Genomic DNA, 17825 nt, shown 5'->3' on the forward strand with positions numbered 1-17825 from the left:
GGGAGGGTGTTCCACCTCCTCCACGCGATCACACCGGGGGCTCCATGTGGACGAAGAGGCTGACGAACGAGAGCTGTCCAAATGCTGAAAGCGGGAGACCAGCGAGTGACGACGTCGACGAGGAAACAAGGTCGTGGCAGCACAAATGTGAAAAAAGAAAAAAAAAAAAAACAGGATAACAAATGTAAAAAAAAAAAAAAAAAAATTACAATCAATTAGTGAATCATACAAATGAGCTGCATTCGCGGACAGAAGCCACAATGAGCGTTACTTACAGCACTCGGGAAGCGTCGACCTAAAAAAATAAAAATAAATAAATAACACTTCTTTTCACTTCCTTCGGCTTCCTCGCGATAACAAGACACACGCCAAAGGGAGAAAAAAGGCAAAAAAAAAAAAAAAAAACGGGGGGGGGGGGGGGGGGCAACCCATGTTTGTGTCAACCATAGTGAACCTTTGTTTTGTTATCATTGAATGTGGGTTAATTATTCCCCAAAAAAATAATATTTAGCACAGGAGTCAGCAATATTTGATGACAGTACAGCACCAACAAAAAAACAAAAAAAGCAAAAACAATGGTAATTTGTTAGCTTATGTACTAGCAACATGATTAGTGGTTACATAAAATTAAAACCACCTGTATATCAAAATAAAGAATATCATTAGATTGAGATTTGAAATACGAATAAAATAAGCCCCAGTCTGTAAGAAGTTTACTCTTTAGTAGGAAAATGCCCATAGCTTGCTTACATTTGAGGCATCACTCACTAAAACTATGTATTTTTTATTGTTGCCTATGACATATTAAACATTGGTGTTTAAGACTTTGCGCCCCCTAGTGGTACGATTAGATATTGCTGCTTTTTCCGAGGTTGCTAATCTCCTTCCAGACCTGTTTTGTTCCTTGCTCTGATGACATTTTGTATAAAGACCATATAAGTCCTTTTTATGAATATGTGTGTGTGTCTGTGTGTGTTTGTATTGTCTGTCTATATGTGTTGATTCATCTTGTGTGTTCAATTAAGGGATAAACTGTAACAGTGCAACATCAACGCTTATTCGTCTAAGAACTTTCACATACTTACAAGTGACAAAAATATGAAGCTTCCAGTGGCTGGAATGGATCCCATCGGGTCATCGCTGCACTTTTTGCAATGCTGCTCTCTAAAGGTCAATAATAGGTCAACATTCAAGATTCAAGAGTTTAACATGTTAACTGCCCTGATGACTTTGAAAAAAGAAACAACTTTATCAAACTTGGAAAGAAAAACGTACAATTCCGACCCTTGTTGAGATCTTAAGCACTGCTCTAAAAACGCACAAACCTTTTAACAATAAATGAATAAAAAAGCAAGTTATCCTGAATGTGAAAATATGAACTTAAGTGATACTACCCCACAAGCTAGTGACACCATTTGGAGTTGGCACCCAACAATTAATTAATTATATTGGTGACAGAGCTTCACAACAACGTTTCAAGGATTGGGCCTCCCGCCGCCAAACCTGCACTGCGACACACTTCCCTCATTAAGAAACATGCAACACAATGAGGGAAACTTGCCAGTTGATGAGTCAACTAACGGTCCCAAACACAAGGCACTAATAACTTCTTTGAAGGAAGCAGTCCTTGACGCGAGTTCCCACGATTCCATTCATGCCTTCTCGACATGCCTACCATTCATCTGCCCCACGCAGACAAGCACAAATGTTGCCTCACCCGTTCCGAGCCCGTGACGGCACAGCAGAGAGCTTTCTTTTCAGTCGGCGTGACATGTGATCATGTTCAGGCCACCACCACCATCATCATCAATCTCAGTGATGGCCAGAGGCTGCTGTGATTCCACTGCTGACCTGACAGACAAGCTGACAAACGGGCCTCCAGTGAGCCAGTATCGCCATTTTCACAGGCTATGTGGACAAACTGCATTCATGACATATTTTAAGGCGGCAGGAGCACGCCCACATCACGCCTGTCCTTAAAGGTCTAGGTGAAAGCAACACAGTACTATGAGTCACATTGGGAAGTCACGGTAGCTACCAAAAGTTGGGATTTCACAGGCAGGTAAGGACAACGCTTAGATATTTCGTACCTTGGCAAATTTTCCTGCCATTTACGTATACAAACTTGTATATAAAAAATGAAAAGCTATTTAAGACAAAGTTATCGTGAGGTGTTTTTGTATGGCTACTAGATGCAGCTCGAGTTGTTGAGGTTGACAAATAGTTTTTTTTTCGGAAGGTGTTCCACAGGGATCAATTGTAAGCCTCTTTGTAATTCATTTTCTCCTTTGATTCACCTACACTTTTAACTAGGTAACCTCGAGGTAATCTTCTACCTAAAAAAGAAAAAAAAATCTTCCAGATGATGACAGGTAAGGAATTAAAGTCGATTTAAAAACAGTTCCTTTTGATAGAGCCATTATTTCATAGGAGTTGCTTTGTCTGTACAGAACATGGAGTGCCATGTGATGGGGAGGATGCCGCCTATTGCATGAATGGAGGCACGTGCTATAAACTTGCCTCCATGGATACACTTTCCTGTGTGTAAGTCACGTAAACACACACAACGTTGACCCCTTATGTTTGGACGGAATCCTGAGTGAGAGACCATGTGACGTTTAGGTGCAACAACTACTACAAAGGAAGTCGATGCGAGCAGTTCCAACTGCTTCTCGGATCCTCCGACAAGGAGCAAGCGGGTTTAATCGTAGCGCTGGTCTTTGTCGGACTCCTCATCTTAGTGGTCTTTTCCGTTATCATCTACTTTACCTATAAGTAAGTACACACGTGGTGAAAGGAAGGCATTTAAAAAAAAAAAGTCTAACCTCTTGATGTAACTTGTGTCTAGGATGCTGAAAGCCAAGCAACAGAAGAAGCAGAGTCACATAGAGTATTGGAAAGTCCAACCAAGAGCTTGACAATTCCACCAGGTTGATGTACGCAGCCACATGGTGAGATAGTTTGGAATGCCGCTTATTGAGGAAACAATGACTTAAGCATCTCTTAATGCATGAGGAAAATACCTGTTGGAGCTAGATAGGCCAAACATCAGTTCCGAGATGCTCCAATTTGTTTAGATTTAGACTTAAACTCTGATAAATAAAATTAATATGTTTGAGGGTCAAACTTGGGCCACTATAAAAACTTTATTTACAGTAAAAGAAATAATTTGGCCAGCATTATTAACTGCCATAGTAAAAGTAGTTAACTGCTGTGAATGGTGCTCGAGACTTTGTTTGATGCTAAGTCTGTTCTCATAAAGGCTAAATGCAAATTTCTGATGTACAGAACATTCAGTTCTTTTATTTTATTGTTGAGTTTGCCGTGTTGTACTGAGTAGCCAGAGCTTTCACCCGTTGTCCTAGTCATATTTTTTTGCCCACTATGCCCCCTTGTGGTGACATTAACTCAAACGTTTCTATTTACTGGACTACAAATGTATATCACATTTCAATCTATGGGCTTTGACTAAAAATAGTTACAAAGCGCTGTTGTGCATGTTAAAACATACTATGTACATTTTCGACCTGTTATATGTGTGATGCTGGATGAAAAGAACTTTTGTATCAGTTGAGGGGTAAATGGCGGTGATTTTGTAAATACAAGCAATTTGAAATAATCTGATTTTTGTGTGATTTTTGGAGTGAGGCAAAACATTTCATTTTAGACACTCGAATTGGACAACTGTAAAACAAGGTGAATTGATTGTAAAAAAAAAGTCTACAGCTATTTTTTAAACGCTGACAAAATTGTTGGCATTTCTAGTGATGAGCACCACCTAGTGGACAAAAATAGGAACGTTTTCATGATCTTAGTAGGGCATCACTCTAACATCATCTCTTTTTATGGAATAATAAAAAGTTTATCAAAAGTGAAATCTACTGCAACAGTCATTAGGAAAGGGATATTTGAAAAATGTTACCCAAAAAATGTATAGAATAAAATCCAGGAACAAATCAAGTGTGATCATGCTTGCTTATTAAGAAAGATTTTTTTTTCTGGACGGCCAAATCTCACATTTACATTGACTTCTGTCTGATATTAAAAACAATCAGGTATTCGTATAGTGCAGTGTTTTTTGTTTTTTTTTAATATCCTATAAAAATAAGATCTTATTTTCAATAACACCCTCAGTCATATGAAAAGTCAAAACAGTCACGTTTTCCGAAAACAACTTACGCGCTTCTGGCTTTGTCAAACTGGTGTGCAATTTTCAGGGCTGTGCTGTTGAGTCCCACAGACTGCATGTTGGTGAGAATGCTGACCACCACGCCCTGCGGGAGGACCTTCTGTCCTCGTCGCTGCTCCATCTCCTCGCTGGGCAACACCAACAGGACACTGCTGGCCCCCACAGCGCCCCCTGTGTGCGACACATAGTGCTTGCGCTTCCTGCATTGCCCGTATTTCTGCTCTTTGTCCACCACCAGCCAGCCTTGACTGTATCGTCCGTCCTTGTCCCAGCTGGCCTCCGTCTTATCCACCGCCGTCCAAAGTTCCACGGCGGTTTGGGGTTTGAGGAAACCGGGCAGCAGCCCTTCAGTGTCCTTAATGTGAGCCATTTGATAGCTGTAGAGTAGAACGTTACCAAAGAGCAGCAGGTCCCCCACCGTGGAAAGAAAGCCGCCCCCCGCCCACTTGTACGAGTTGTCTACGTACGGGCAGTTCACTACTCGACCTCGCTTGTTCAGATGATAATACCTGTGGAGGACAGGAAAGCCAAACAGACTTTTGCAAAATCAAGACAATATCGAGAATATTAAGATACTAAAAAAATGCATTTAAACATATATGGTCGATATTTACAAAAGTATTTGTGTCATATGTCTGGTTGAGAAGTGCACACCCTTCCATCAAGCATGATATGATGCATCCTACCTGGAACGATGATAAATGATGGGTTCATTTTGATCTGGCACCGTATTGAGCATTCCAAGTTCCCGGAAGAGGTTAGTCATGACATCCAGGAAGGGCTGGCCCGCCGCTTGCTCGATGACAGCACTGAGGAGGGTGTAGGCGTGGGTCGAGTACAAGAATGTTGTGCCTGCAGGATGAGGAGTCGAGCGTTCAATTTACCAAAAATAACCCGCATCTTAATGAAGCAGTGAGGAAGTGTGCTTTACCTGGTTTGAAAATGAGTGGGTCGTTCTTAAAGAGGTCCAACGCTTGAGTGACACTTTCAAATTTTTCCATCAAGTAGTATTCCTCATGCGCAAATTCTTTTTTCTTCTTGGCCTGGGAAGCTTCTTTGGATTGCTTAGTGGGCTCATCTTTATTTTGATTTATATCCTCCTTTTTCTCCATCATTGACGGTTTCAGAAGCCGCTTGGCTTTCTCCATTTCCTCTCTCACTTTATTTGGGTCCTTCTCGTAATGCCGAATCCCGCTGAGGTGGGAGAGAATCATGCGAGGTGTTATTGTGACCTGAAAAGAGAGAGCGGGTTAAAATGCAGAAGTTGGAAAATTTGTTTTTTTTGTGAGTGGAGGTGGCTCACATTCTGTCCATCAAACTTTTTTGGAGGAAACTCTGGGACATATTTCTGGACAGGCGCATCGAGATCGAGTTTCCCTTCCTCACACAGACGCGCAGCAGCCGCAGACGTGAGCGACTTGCTGATACTGGCGATTCGCATCACGGTTTCCGGGCCACATGGTAAACGATTCTCCAAATCGGCATAACCAACCCCTAAAGTCCATCAATCAATCAATAGAAAATTAAAACAGACACAGTATAAAGGTAAACAAAGAAATAAAAAAGTAGGGCCGAGCGTAAAACAATTCCAATAACTGAATATACAAAATTGAAAAAAAAAAAATCAACGATCGTGATATTTTATTCACGTTTAATGAACGCTCAATACAGAAAAAGCTTGCTAATGTAAAAAACTGCTATCAATTAATGTTAAGATCTTGTCCACAACCACCAAAATTTAATCATTTTGGATTTTAATCGTCATTTTCCTTCAATGACACCCCGAGTTTTGCACATGCAATCCATGACATGCACGAACCTTCAGACCAGACAGGAACACCATCCACCGACACCGCCACCACCAGGCCGGGAGCTCCAACTTCACTCTGGCAAGAGAAAACATAGTAAACCGACAGAAGTGCACCAGTAGAGCCAGACAGGAGGAACCTGTTGACTACCACATTCCTGTCAGCATACCTGCGCGCCTACCTGGATTCGCTCCACTAAAACTCGACTCGCTTTGATTGCAGCATCGTATCGATGATTCTGACGGTCCGTCAATGTGTTATCACACGCACCTTTGTCTGCCCCCGCGTGATATTTCAGTCCAAACACCAAGGCAAGTCCCACACCAGCTCCACAGATCCACACCAAGGAAAAGTTTTTTGTGGTGGACTTGCTAGCGTAGCATCGCCTTTGGGTAAAAACACATCTCTGTCCAGGCGGCCCAGCTCGCCCAGCGGCTCGTGGGAGCCATAGAGTTGTCACCCGTGTGGGCAAAAGCTTAAATTTGGCATATAAAGTATGTGGCACCAATAAACGGTACATTTTAAAGGCATAAAGTATTTTTTTTCTTGGTGAAAACACTTCCCACTGTGAGGGGCAAAAACTTACTTCCGGTTTGTCATGGGAAGCCGGACATGATAAATCGATTACCGATCCAGAAAACATCGAGCGACAGACTCAGCCAGTTAAATGTTGGTAACTCACAAAATTCATCGCAAGCATAAAAATCAATTGAAGAAATTCAAATTTACTTTTTCACCAGGTACTACTGAAAAACTTAATTATCTGAGTACCACTACATATTGTCCAAAAGTAAACCAAAATGTCAAAAAATAACCATACAATCACATAGCTTTCAAAACGTGCTTTAATTTATTTCAGATTTTAAACATTTCAAATATGATAAACATTTGGAACTTCTACTTTAAAAATGCTAAAACTGCACAACCAGATGTCCGAAACCGCACAGACAAAATGAACAAATTCAGGACTGTGGCTCTTACAACCTAAACAATGTACAAACTAGCACCAGTTTATAAACTGAAAATTCACAAGGAGTGCATTTACAGTATTTTGTACAGATTGAATAAAAAAATCCATTATTGTGAGGTTTAAGTGCTAAATTTCTCCACTTTGTCCTTGGCATGTGCATAATTTATAGTCAAATAAAATATAACTATCAATGCAAATGTAAAAAAAAAAAAAGAAAAAAAAATCTTTATAAGCAAAGTCACCTGTAATTCCACCCAAGGAAAATATATTGTTACAGTACAAAAACTGGCTTGCAAATGCAAACATGCTTCTGACTTTGGGCTTCATCGGAGGAAATGCTTAAGTTTGACTTCCCTTAGCTCCTTGGTTTGAATTCCACTGAAGGCAGGATGGTGCAATAAAAAATAGCATCTGGCTGTTTGCGCGGCACCGCGGGTAAGGAACGGGTTTATTGGGTAACAAAGGTGCAAGGACAAAAAGCCAAACCACGGTGCATATCAGGGTTAGATTGTGCTTTCACAAATTATTCAGTTCCATTAGAGTCTGGTCCAACATCTGGTGCATGTCCAGGTTCTCCTCTTTAGCATGGGCAAGTTTTTCTATTGGGGGAAAAAATAAATAAAAATATTAGTCGCACACGAGTGATTCTGAGAGGCAGCCGGTTGGACTGTTAATCATCAAGCCGGTTACATGTTTAACACATTCTTCACAGCACACAAAACAAAACAATCATTATGGTTTGGTGAGAAACCATGCACACAGTCACCATTCTTATTTGCACTGATAAAAGCACAAAATGGAGAACGCTGTATCCTAATTTGTACAAGCGTCATTAATATGTTAAAAAAATATTTCCTATTAAAGGCTACATGGAAATAATTAGTGACATGACAACTATTGTGGTTGATGATTGCAATCAGTCCACAAGTTAAAACAGGCAAAAAAAAGAGAAAACAAAAGTGCAAAGTCTGCTGACAAGCCTACCTTTTCAAGAAAAGATAGTCAGGATGTTGAAAATATCCCCTCGGCCATGATTAACAACCATGTGAGTCATTAAATTATATTTACATTTTATCCACGACATACACAACTTTTGCGTAAATTTGTATTAAGTGAATGGTTATTTTTTTCAAACAATCGAGTATTTTTTTTAATAATTAGGTTTTCAATTTGACATTTTCCCCAAAACCCGTGTTGACACACTAATTATATATTTTTTAAAAATATGAAAAATGTTCCTCACAAATTTCTGGCATTTTACCCATCACATCTCAGCTATAAGAAAGCAGACATCAAATAAAGTTTCACTTTCTCACAAACATTTTATAGAAAATGAATAATTGTTGCTTTCCTAACTCTTATTTGCAGTATTTTTTTCATCATCATAAATAAATGATCTTATTACTTATGCAACCATAGCTACTGGTTTGGAAATATTTTAAACGGGAGCATACTGTGTATATAGTATTGAAACTTCAAGATTTAATTGAGTTAATTTATTAAAACTAAAATAGAAATAAATAAAATATGATCAGTTTCCGCTGCGGAGCGGTTAACGTCCACTTTCTGCCCTAATTTTTGACAATTGATCAAAACACTCAGAGCGTTTAGATTGTACATTTATTGAAATGCTGCGTAACGTACAATGCCCGCGTCATAATCTTGCAACAGAGATGCGCACAAAGCTTCTGTTTCATCCGACCAGATGTTCTCCATCATCTCGCTACTTGACCAAAATCTTCCTGATCATAATCCAATCCCCATCCTCAAACAGCCAAAGTAAAATTCCCCGTCACAGTACTTGTTGCCGAAAAGTCTCGACTGTTACAAGAGAAGCTAAATTGACTCAGCATTTATTTAAGTTCTCGCCTGCCACCGACCTAAACAATGAAAGCAAGGGCAACTGAGATGTTGAAAGAAAAAACAAGGCTTTAAGTGGGAATAAATAGGGAAAAGGGACAGAAAAGAGAAACTGCGTACATGGAAGGGATGAGGTTTATTCTTTTTACATAACGCAGAACGATTTTAGGATTCTGTACAAGAGATGGGATGGACTTTGACATGAGGATGAGAACAAACATGAGGACAGGGAGAGCACAGATGGAGAGGGAAAGGAAGATGGAGGGAAGGCTGGAGAGAGCAGACAGATGCCACTCCGCCGGAGGGAGGCGTCTTTGATGAGATGTAAACAATTTATCTGTCAGGGGAGGAAAGAAGAAGTCGAGTGAATGAAAGGGGACGAGTCAGATCACATCGACGGGAGCCACGCCCGGAAAATGAGGCGGATTTAACAAAGAACAAAGCCGGTTAGTTAGATGATCAATCAAAAGAGGGAAGGCTCGGGGCTACGGAGAGTCAATTGATTAGCATGCGCGTCTCAGGTTACCGTGAAAAGGCCCGACGAGGAGAAACGAAATAAAACCGGTCCATGCTGCTTCACGAGACATGCATTACCTTCCCCCGCTCGAAAATTACTGACACATTGCTCACACATGGAAAGACCACCCGAGTCAAACAATGGGCGTCATAATGACGCAACCTGAGAAGATGGCTACGGAAAAATAATAAATCACTATTATTTAGATCGATATTAAAATCATGATGAATAAAAAATATTCACAGATTTTTTTTTTCGTTTACAAAATTCTAACTAAACAAAAATGTAAATAATAATAATAGAGAAAAACAAAAATATGTATGAACGGGTCCTGCAATGTGCACCTTTGCCTCTTGGGGCAGTGTGGTCCCATTTACACACATGAAGGTGTCAAGGGTAGAAGAAGAAATTTATAATTGCGCTTGATCAATATAAGTGTTTTCCCACAGATTAGGGTTTTTGTTTTGTGTTTACTTTTGGAATAGCTGAGGGTGTTAAATAAACAACTTAAATCAAGCTCTGGATGGGAAGAATAAATTTCACCACATGCTACAAACACCCACGACGCCGTTCAGCACATTGTTTTTCTTCCATGATGAGCTTTAACCGCCCATCCCAGTAGTAACCAACAAACACAAGAGGCACGGCCGGTCGAACATTTACATGGAAGTCATGTCATTGAGGGCGTGGTCCAGCTCCTCGCTGATGGCCTTGTACTTCAGTTTCTGAGAATACAACTCATCTATTGATGGACCACGGGAGGGTGCAGGGTGAGAAGGAGAGCAAAGGAGACATGAAAAGGACAGTCAAAGAAACAGGGAAAGGGAGGAAAGAGGAAAATAAAGTTACACCAAAGAATGACAGGAATGAAAGGGCAGTACAAATAAGAGCAAAGTCCTCTTGTGGTATGTACAGAAAAATGTTGACTTGTGACTTTTTTGTCGTTTCCCTGGTTCCTCTAATTTGACTCACAAAAGACAAATTTGTGCGACACACTGTGTGTTTGTGTTTGACTGTGAGCGGCCTCCATATTGAAACCAAAAATAACCGTGAATGGATTTCAAAACAATCAAAGATGGAGATGTCCGAATAAAACATACCCTCCAAGTCATCAATGGTCTTCTCCAGCTTGGCGACTGATCTCTCAGCGAACTCAGCACGGGTCTCAGCCTGTGCAGAAGAAGCAGAAACGTAAGGGCGCCACATATCCCCGACGGCAAAGGTGACGCTGTGAAACTCGCCTCCTTCAGCTTGTCGGTGAGGATCTTGATCTCCTCCTCGTATTTGTCCTCCTTCTGTGAGTACTGCGGGGTCACAAAGAGGAGAAGTCACACAAACTGAGAAGGCCTCAGCTCTCCGACAATTCTTCCGATAAACTCGTCAAAGCGCTACAACCATCCGGTTCCCGAGTTCTTCCGCCTCCGCCATGGAGGAAATCAGGAGGGTCTTGGTCAGCATGCAGTCAGTCGCTTACCTTCTCAGCCTGGGCCTCCAGTGACTTCAGGTTGTTGGTCACGGTTTTCAACTCTTCCTCCAGCTCAGCGCATTTGCTGGTTTGTTTGACAACAGGTGCAAAAAGAAGATGGGACAGAGAGGGAGGAAGCGAGGTCGAGGGACAGAACCGGATGTCAAATGGGTGGAGGGAAAGAAACAAAAGGGAAGAGAGGGGGGAGGAGATCAATAAGAACGATAGGAACCCCCGGGTGAATCAAACAGAGCAGGAATGTGGAGGGGATTGCCAGATCAAATAGGAGCAGATTAGATTTGGACAGTCGGCGTTGGAATGGTTCTTTGGCACGTCCCTGCAATGTTAAGCCGGACTTCCACCAAGGAGTTCAGACAACTTTGTAGCGGGGATTGTTTTGTTTATTTACAGTGTAAACTTTACATTGGCACATGGTGGTGACAATTCGAGGTCGAGCACTCGGCATACTTTGCTTCACCCCGCCCACTTCCCTCTCTAAAGGTGCCAAGTAATAGGGCTGAACCATTTTTAAAAAAAAATTAATAATAATAATTGTTGTTTTTTTTTTTTGTACCCCCTTAATATTGCAATTTCCATTTGAAATGAATTATTTATTATTTTCCCCGCCTGTTGTTTCATTCAACTTGGTGGAAAACGTGGCTTTGGAGTTATGAAAAAGTGAAGCATGAAATGATGCAGCAGCCAAATTTTGAGCTCAAGTGAATATTAAAAGGCTTACAAAATGATAATCTCATAAAACATTTTTTTTTTAGCCGCTGTGTTGCGTGAGAAGATACACACTTAGCCAACCAAAATTCACTTCGACTCCAAAAACGTAGATGCACAATGTAAAGCAGGAGCAAGCAAAGCGGAAGATTCATTCTTTTCGCCGAATGATTGCATGAAGGAACGTCTTGTGCAAATAAAAAAATTAAAATACACGTGTGTTAGTTTTGGCTCAAAGTACCTGTCTGACTGAGGAGTTTAGTGATTTCATGCTTTGCTCCTCAACTCTTAGCTCATCCTCCATCCTTCGCCAGTGACTGTGAGTGGCGATCGATCGTTTGCAAGCCGCAGCCAATCAAGGTGGGAGGGGGGGGGGGAGCAAATGCAAATATTCGGCACATATAGTAAGAACACAAGGCGTCATGTTCCGACAGCCCGGCCGTGTATTCGTTTACATAAATATACTTTTTGCCGGTTAGGGTGAACTGCAAGCAGGGGGAGGTGGTGGGGGGGGGGGGGTGCACATTTTGCAAATTGTACCTTTCTGACAGCTCGGCACGCTCCTCTGTGCGCTCCAGGTCACTCTCAATGATGACCAGCTTACGAGCCACCTTTGGGGTGCAGCGCAAAAGTGTTTACAAAAGTAGCAACACTTTATTTTTGGAAAGGTGTGGGAAAAACTCGCCTCCTCGTATTTACGGTCAGCCTCCTCAGCGATGTGCTTGGCCTCCTTGAGCTGGATCTCCTGGATCTCCATCTTCTCCTCATCCTTCATGGCCCTGTTCTCAATGACCTTCATGCCTCTGCGAAGACACGGACAGTGGAGACGTGAGGAGAGGCGGCGAACACGCGGGAAAACGGAAACGGGACCAGAACGCACCTCTCGCTCTCATCGGCAGCCTTCTCGGCCTCCTCCAGCTTGGTCAGAGCAGTGGCCAGACGCTCCTGAGCACGGTCCAACTCCTCCTCAACCAGCTGGATGCGCCTGTTGAGGGAGGCCACATCGCTCTCAGCCTGAGAAGAGGAGACAAGAGGTCATTTTTGTTCTTTTTTTAAAACACAAACATTCCAACCACGAGATTTACATGTCAGCCCAAAGAAACGGAAGGCGTGCTTGCTTATTTTAGCAGTTGTTTGTGAAACCGACTGAAGTAAGACTTCCTTTGACTTCTTCTGCTTTTTGTCATGCTGTTTGGACTCATTCAAGATGTCAAGCTCACAATGAACACTTTTTTTTTCAACTCAATATAGATTTTCTGATGTCATTTTTTTAACTGTCATTTTCTGTGCCTGCCGTTTTAGCCCAGTGTGTCAAAGTAATTTAGATTTTTTTTTTTAACATTATAGTTTTGGTTAGCCTTGTGGGCCATGGAAAAAAAAATATTGAAACACATATTAACATGTTGAGCTGAAATTAGTTATCACAGAAAAGTTGCTGGCAAATATTTGTTTAGCATATAATGAGGGATTTGGTGAAAGTAAATATTGATAAGTGAAAAGAAAAAAAAAACAGCAATTTGAGTCCACATTTTCTGCAAGAATATAAAATTTGCATATAGATGTGGCAGTTTGAATTTGGCCCCTCCTTGCTTTAAGTTTGACAGACAAGTTGAAATCTGAAAGTGAGGCCGAACAAGGAAGTCACACTAGTATACTGTGAGCAACTAAGCTGGGAGCAAGTCATCAGACAAAGGAGATAAAGCTATATCAGACTGAGCCTCCCCTGGCCTCAGACAGTATAAGCCGTCCAAGGGATTTGCTCTCTTTCTAATTCAAGGTGGAAAAAAAAAAAGAAAAAAAAAATCTGTTGCCGTGCGTTGACCATATATGGCATCTGTCACCTGCAGCCTGACTTTTCAGCTTCCTGCTTGCAGTGAATTCTCAAGTCACACATTCACCATCAGCGTTCAAGGTCGCCAATTTGGCATTAATTCAAAACGGAGCAGGTGAAGTTGCGTACGAGGCGCGCAGCATCCCGCATGGATTGAGTGGAACGAGCTATATCAACGACAATCGTCTTATCTTACTTCCTCTCTGGCTTGGCGCTGCTCGTGCAACTCGCGGTGTATTCTTTCAGCTTTGTCGTCCGCGAAGTTCGCTTGCTCTTGCAAAGATCGAATCTTTCGTTTGACAGCCTCCACCGACGTGGTTCCTGCCATCCTTCGTGATTCTCTCACGGCTAAGCAACGCTTACACTCTGGAGCACTGGCTGACTGACTGACTGACTGACTTGTCATCCGGCTTGCACGTGAATGGGCGGATCGATCCAAATGGTGTTATCCATCGATACCGATGTCATCATTGATATCGAACGATACTTTTTTGTTCACAATTATTGTTCATAATAAAAAAAAAAATGTCAAAATACAATAGCATAGTAGGGCCAAGTGTTCAAAAACAATGCGTTCATTAACACTGAGATTGAAACACAGAAAAACTGTGTAAATAAATAAATTTAAATTAAAAAATATTCCACATAAATAGGGTTTGAAAATATTACATAAATGTTTAAAGGTACTTCTTGAACAATAAATGCTAATGTACTGTAGTACAGTATACCACTTGCAAGACTTGTCACTCACTTTGAGAGCCACTGAGTTATAGAGATGTCTAAAATGAAAATACTTGAATTTAAATTAATATACAACACAGCTATTGTTCTTTTATTTAAGCACAGTGTTAAAATTCAAGCCGTGCATAATAGTTTTACAATAACACTGAATATACTTTTTAAGAATAAAAAAAAAAGGAAGCTCTGCGCTTAGTTTTTGACAATCACTTTGACCCACTACAATATGCCTATAAATTTAATTCTCCGTATTGTTTCGTGTTTTTTTTGACTAAACACTTATTTAAAGAAAAGTTTGAGGCAGAAGAAAACTTAAAAGTAATAAAAATCAATTCAGCGTTGATATCGTATAGGCAATATTGGCCCAGTATTGTAATCATAGCATCTAATTGATAACAAATCTTCCACTATCACACTGTATTTGACGACGAAATAAGCGCAATTGTATTTACCATAAAAACCCCGCTAATTGCTTAATTATAAGTCACACGGCCCTTAAAATCAATCAAATGTGGAATTAAAATTGATAATGTGCACACGCCTTTTTTTCAATGAGCACGAATCAACCAAGAGCACAGGAACTAGCTGTCTTTTAGCACCCTCTGCTGGTCAACTGTGAACAATACACACGGTGCGGGCAAGAGAGTGTCAACATAATCAATTAGCAAAATGATTATTGAAAAAATCCTCAGACAGAATTCTATATGACTTACGTTATTGTATGTTTAAAAAAATAAAAAAACGTAACTAGTGACGTAAAAGTGAGTCGCGACCATTGCATGTCCAGAACTATAACTGTCTGCCATCGCATAAAACAATTACTATCTACAAAATGTCATTTTTTTTATTGTCATCTTTTCCATGTCCAAATTGTGCTGCTGGCACATTGTGAGGAACTGTTTTTTTTTTTTTCTTTCCCCATTTGCTAAGCAAGCAGCCTGCAGCTCAATGTTGACCATATAAAGAAGTCGGCTATATATATCCACTCCGCTGGCTCCCTGCGCTCGTGGGAAGACCGACTTGATTTTCACTTTGGAAAAAAAAAAAATGCCTCAGCAGGCAGCGACATATAAAACGACGAGGATTAGTGTGCAAAATGTAATACGACTGCTATCATGTGTCCATATTGAAAATAGATGTGGTGTGGATGTCACGTACACTCAAGTGTGACTTTCTTTGGGCTGGCTTGTAAATAGTTCAGCTTGCAGTAAAATATAGTGCAAGGCTTCTAATGTTTTTTCATCTTAAACCCCAAATTAGAAATTTGGTTCCGTCCAACTCAAGATTATTGAAGTTATATTTCCAAAATACACAAGAAATATTATATTATTATTAAAAAAAGAACATATGGGAAACCTGCAGGTTTGTGGCTGTATATGATTATTGGTATTCAATGTAATGGTTTTAACTTTTGGGTTATGGAGGCCCTCCACCTCCCAATATGAGAGTAAAATGAAAGTGCAGAGGAAGGTGAAAACGTGAAGGGGACGTGTGACGGTGCCCTGGTGGATCCCTCGTTTTTACTTACATCAGTGGCTTTCTTCTCAGCCAGCTCAAGTTTCTCCTGGGCATCTTTAAGAGCCTCAGAGTACTTGTCCAGCTCATCCTCAGTTCCCTTCAGCTTCTTCTGCAGAGCTACCAAGTCATCCTCAAGCTGAGGCCCGTATCATTTTTTTTTTTTTTGAGGGGTGGGTGACCAAGGAGTGGCATAGCACACATATACACAGATACAAAAGACGCACAGAGAACGGGGAGAGGACAGGACAGGAGAAAAAAAGAAAGAGAGCAAGGTTAAGGAGGTCGGCGCAGGTAAGAACGGATACCTTGGTGGCGACCTCCTCGGCGCTCAGCAGCTTCTCTTCGGCAGTTTGGAACTCCTCAAACACTTTATCTCGCTCGTCCTCAGTCACACGCATTTTCTTTTCCAACTCTCTTATTTCATCCTCTAACTAAACATGCGTATTAAAGACAAGCCAGTTAAACACGAAAAATCAATACATTCATGCATATCTATCTATCTATCTATCTATCTATCTATCTATCTATCTATCTATCTATCTATCTATCTATCTATCTATCTATCTATCTATCTATCTATCTATCTATCTATCTATCTATCTATCTATCTATCTATCTATCTATCTATCTATCTATCTATCTATCTATCTATCTATCTATCTATCTATCTATCTAAACATGATGAATTTGCAAAAAGTGGGCCGACCTGCTTGCTTCTGTCCTCCGCCGCCTTCTTGTCTGACTCGGCCTGCTCAGCTCTGTCCAAGGCGTTCTCCTTGTCGAGCTTGAGCATCTGCATCTTCTTCTTGATGGCGTCCATGGCTGCTTATTGCCCAAGAGGGAAAGACTCCGTCAAAAGGGAAAAAGTGGGAAAGTGGCGAGAGCTGGGCCGTGTGTGCCTCAGTGAACGTGGAGCTGGAGTGCAGGCTCTGCCTCTCTGTGCCCTCGCAAATATGTACTTAGAAGAGGGGGGGCCTGTGGATTCCTTCAGACATCCAATACTTTTTTTGGGGTGGGAGGAGGCATGCGAGGGTAGCTGGACGTCTTGTGAGGGTCTACTCGCTGATTCGTCTTCTCCCAAACATTGATACGTCTTTATATGGGGTGAGGGGCTTCCTCGTAAGAAAAGCCACTTTGAAGATGAAGGCGCAGCTCTCGAATTGGAAACAAACCGTATTGTGCGAACGGGATTCTTTTTGGATAACTCGCGCAAAACTGATCCTTTGTTTGTTCATATTTCACAAGAACATTTGGAAAATGAATCTAATTGCACCAATGTTCTACTCGATTTAATTTGTTGGACATACTAAATTATATCAGATTTATGATAAGGCAATTTTATTTATATAGCACATTTCGTCCACGAGGTAGCTCAATGTGCTTCACAAAAATAAAAAAAAATCACAAAAAAATAGAGACTAAAATGAAATACATTGACAACATTTGAGCACTTTTACCCAAATTGCAAAAAATTGCATTCTACTACATTGGCCATGTCGATTTGAATTGGAGTCGTTCCTCGCTCCGACTTTTGGGACCACAAGTAGCTCCAGCAGGCTTTTAAAAACACACAATGTGTGTCTGCATGTGTGTGTGTGTGTGTGTTGGCAGCTTTGCCTGGGCCTGGGAGGGGGGCTTCATTTTGTGGCCAAGCCCACCCTCGGGACAATCGCTCTGTGTGATGATGGGGATTTTCACCTGATAGTGGACAGGAAATCCTCTGTAAACTGGGGCTGTGCGACACGCCTCAACCGAGCCTCCGCTTTTCATTTTTATAAGGTTCTTTAAACATTTGCCACAACGTTCACCTGACTCACCGTCCACCCTGACCAGTTCTTGAACCCCCCTTTTGAATCTCTGAGGCCCAAATCCAAAGACAAGAACTTTTTGTAATGTTATTTAATGAGCTAACCAAGCTGTTTTGTTACTAGCTTGTATTATTTCTAATTTAATTTTTAACTACCTCTCAAAAAAACAGCTGTTTGTTTTGTTACTAGCTTGTATTATTTCTAATTAAATTTCTATAATAAACTAAACTACCCCTCGAAAAACTCGTTTTTTTTTTACTCTTTTCCATTACATTACATACATTATAAATCTTCATAAATACTCTATATTTCAATGTCAAAATAATTAAAACGGCTTATTAAAAAAGCAGGCCCCTAGTCCCAGAAGGGTGTGGAGCAAGGACACACAAGTGTCT

The 17825-nt window shown here is 41.0% G+C and overlaps 3 protein-coding genes across 12 annotated transcripts; 1 reads left to right on the forward strand and 2 right to left on the reverse strand.

Moving 5' to 3' along the window:
• Positions 1-256: 256 nt before the first annotated feature.
• lactb (lactamase, beta) lies at positions 257-6517 on the reverse strand. Of its 2 annotated transcripts, XM_049724070.2 has the most exons (9): positions 6167-6517; positions 6009-6075; positions 5493-5683; positions 5121-5421; positions 4876-5041; positions 4180-4698; positions 2826-2852; positions 1086-1164; positions 257-295 (listed from the first exon to the last, which is right to left on the reverse strand). In XM_049724070.2, exons 1-9 carry the CDS (start codon positions 6515-6517, stop codon positions 272-274), a joined length of 1725 nt encoding a protein of 574 aa, XP_049580027.1. In that variant the 3' UTR covers positions 257-271. The 2 variants fall into 2 exon arrangements, with proteins under 2 accessions (XP_049580027.1, XP_049580026.1); XM_049724069.2 differs by lacking the exons at positions 257-295; positions 1086-1164 and adding an exon at positions 1724-1863.
• LOC137840344 (pro-neuregulin-4, membrane-bound isoform) lies at positions 1863-7612 on the forward strand. Of its 2 annotated transcripts, XM_068650934.1 has the most exons (6): positions 1863-2062; positions 2314-2372; positions 2451-2544; positions 2623-2775; positions 2849-2951; positions 4218-7612. In XM_068650934.1, the coding sequence occupies exons 2-5, from the start codon at positions 2363-2365 to the stop codon at positions 2916-2918; spliced, it is 327 nt and encodes a 108-aa protein (XP_068507035.1). In that variant the 5' UTR covers positions 1863-2062; positions 2314-2362; the 3' UTR covers positions 2919-2951; positions 4218-7612. The 2 variants fall into 2 exon arrangements, with proteins under 2 accessions (XP_068507035.1, XP_068507034.1); XM_068650933.1 differs by lacking the exon at positions 4218-7612 and having other exon boundaries at positions 2849-3619.
• tpm1 (tropomyosin 1 (alpha)) lies at positions 6825-16576 on the reverse strand. 8 transcript variants are annotated; one of them, XM_049724088.2, is made up of 10 exons: positions 16329-16575; positions 15928-16053; positions 15633-15758; positions 12416-12549; positions 12221-12338; positions 12076-12146; positions 10819-10894; positions 10586-10648; positions 10445-10514; positions 6825-7566 (listed from the first exon to the last, which is right to left on the reverse strand). In XM_049724088.2, the coding sequence occupies exons 1-10, from the start codon at positions 16440-16442 to the stop codon at positions 7484-7486; spliced, it is 981 nt and encodes a 326-aa protein (XP_049580045.1). In that variant the 5' UTR covers positions 16443-16575; the 3' UTR covers positions 6825-7483. The 8 variants fall into 8 exon arrangements, with proteins under 8 accessions (XP_049580045.1, XP_049580040.1, XP_049580038.1 ...); XM_049724082.2 differs by lacking the exons at positions 6825-7566; positions 15633-15758 and adding exons at positions 8945-9164; positions 10008-10086; XM_049724080.2 differs by lacking the exons at positions 6825-7566; positions 15928-16053 and adding exons at positions 8945-9164; positions 10008-10086 and having other exon boundaries at positions 16329-16569.
• Between the last annotated feature and the right edge of the window lie 1249 nt (positions 16577-17825).

This window comes from Syngnathus scovelli, chromosome 6, assembly GCF_024217435.2.
Source record: "Syngnathus scovelli strain Florida chromosome 6, RoL_Ssco_1.2, whole genome shotgun sequence".
Taxonomy (NCBI): Eukaryota; Metazoa; Chordata; class Actinopteri; order Syngnathiformes; family Syngnathidae; genus Syngnathus; species Syngnathus scovelli.

Bases quoted from the DNA above. Each gene is read 5' to 3' on its own strand.
- LOC137840344 (XM_068650934.1), top strand. The intron at 2,545-2,622 runs GTAAGTCACGTA...TGTGACGTTTAG, and splicing joins ATGGATACACTTTCCTGTGT to GTGCAACAACTACTACAAAG. The intron at 2,776-2,848 runs GTAAGTACACAC...ACTTGTGTCTAG, and splicing joins ATCATCTACTTTACCTATAA to GATGCTGAAAGCCAAGCAAC.
- lactb (XM_049724069.2), bottom strand. From the start codon at position 6,517: ATGTACCGTTTATTGGTGCCACATACTTTATATGCCAAATTTAAGCTT. The intron at 4,699-4,875 runs GTAGGATGCATC...TGTCCTCCACAG, and splicing joins ATCATTTATCATCGTTCCAG to GTATTATCATCTGAACAAGC. The intron at 1,864-2,825 runs GTTAGACTTTTT...CCCGTTTGTCAG, and splicing joins GACACAAGTTACATCAAGAG to CTTGTCTGTCAGGTCAGCAG.
- tpm1 (XM_049724088.2), bottom strand. From the start codon at position 16,442: ATGGACGCCATCAAGAAGAAGATGCAGATGCTCAAGCTCGACAAGGAG. The intron at 10,895-12,075 runs GTACAATTTGCA...CAAACAAACCAG, and splicing joins CGTGCCGAGCTGTCAGAAAG to CAAATGCGCTGAGCTGGAGG. The intron at 10,649-10,818 runs GTAAGCGACTGA...GTGACCCCGCAG, and splicing joins TGGAGGCCCAGGCTGAGAAG to TACTCACAGAAGGAGGACAA.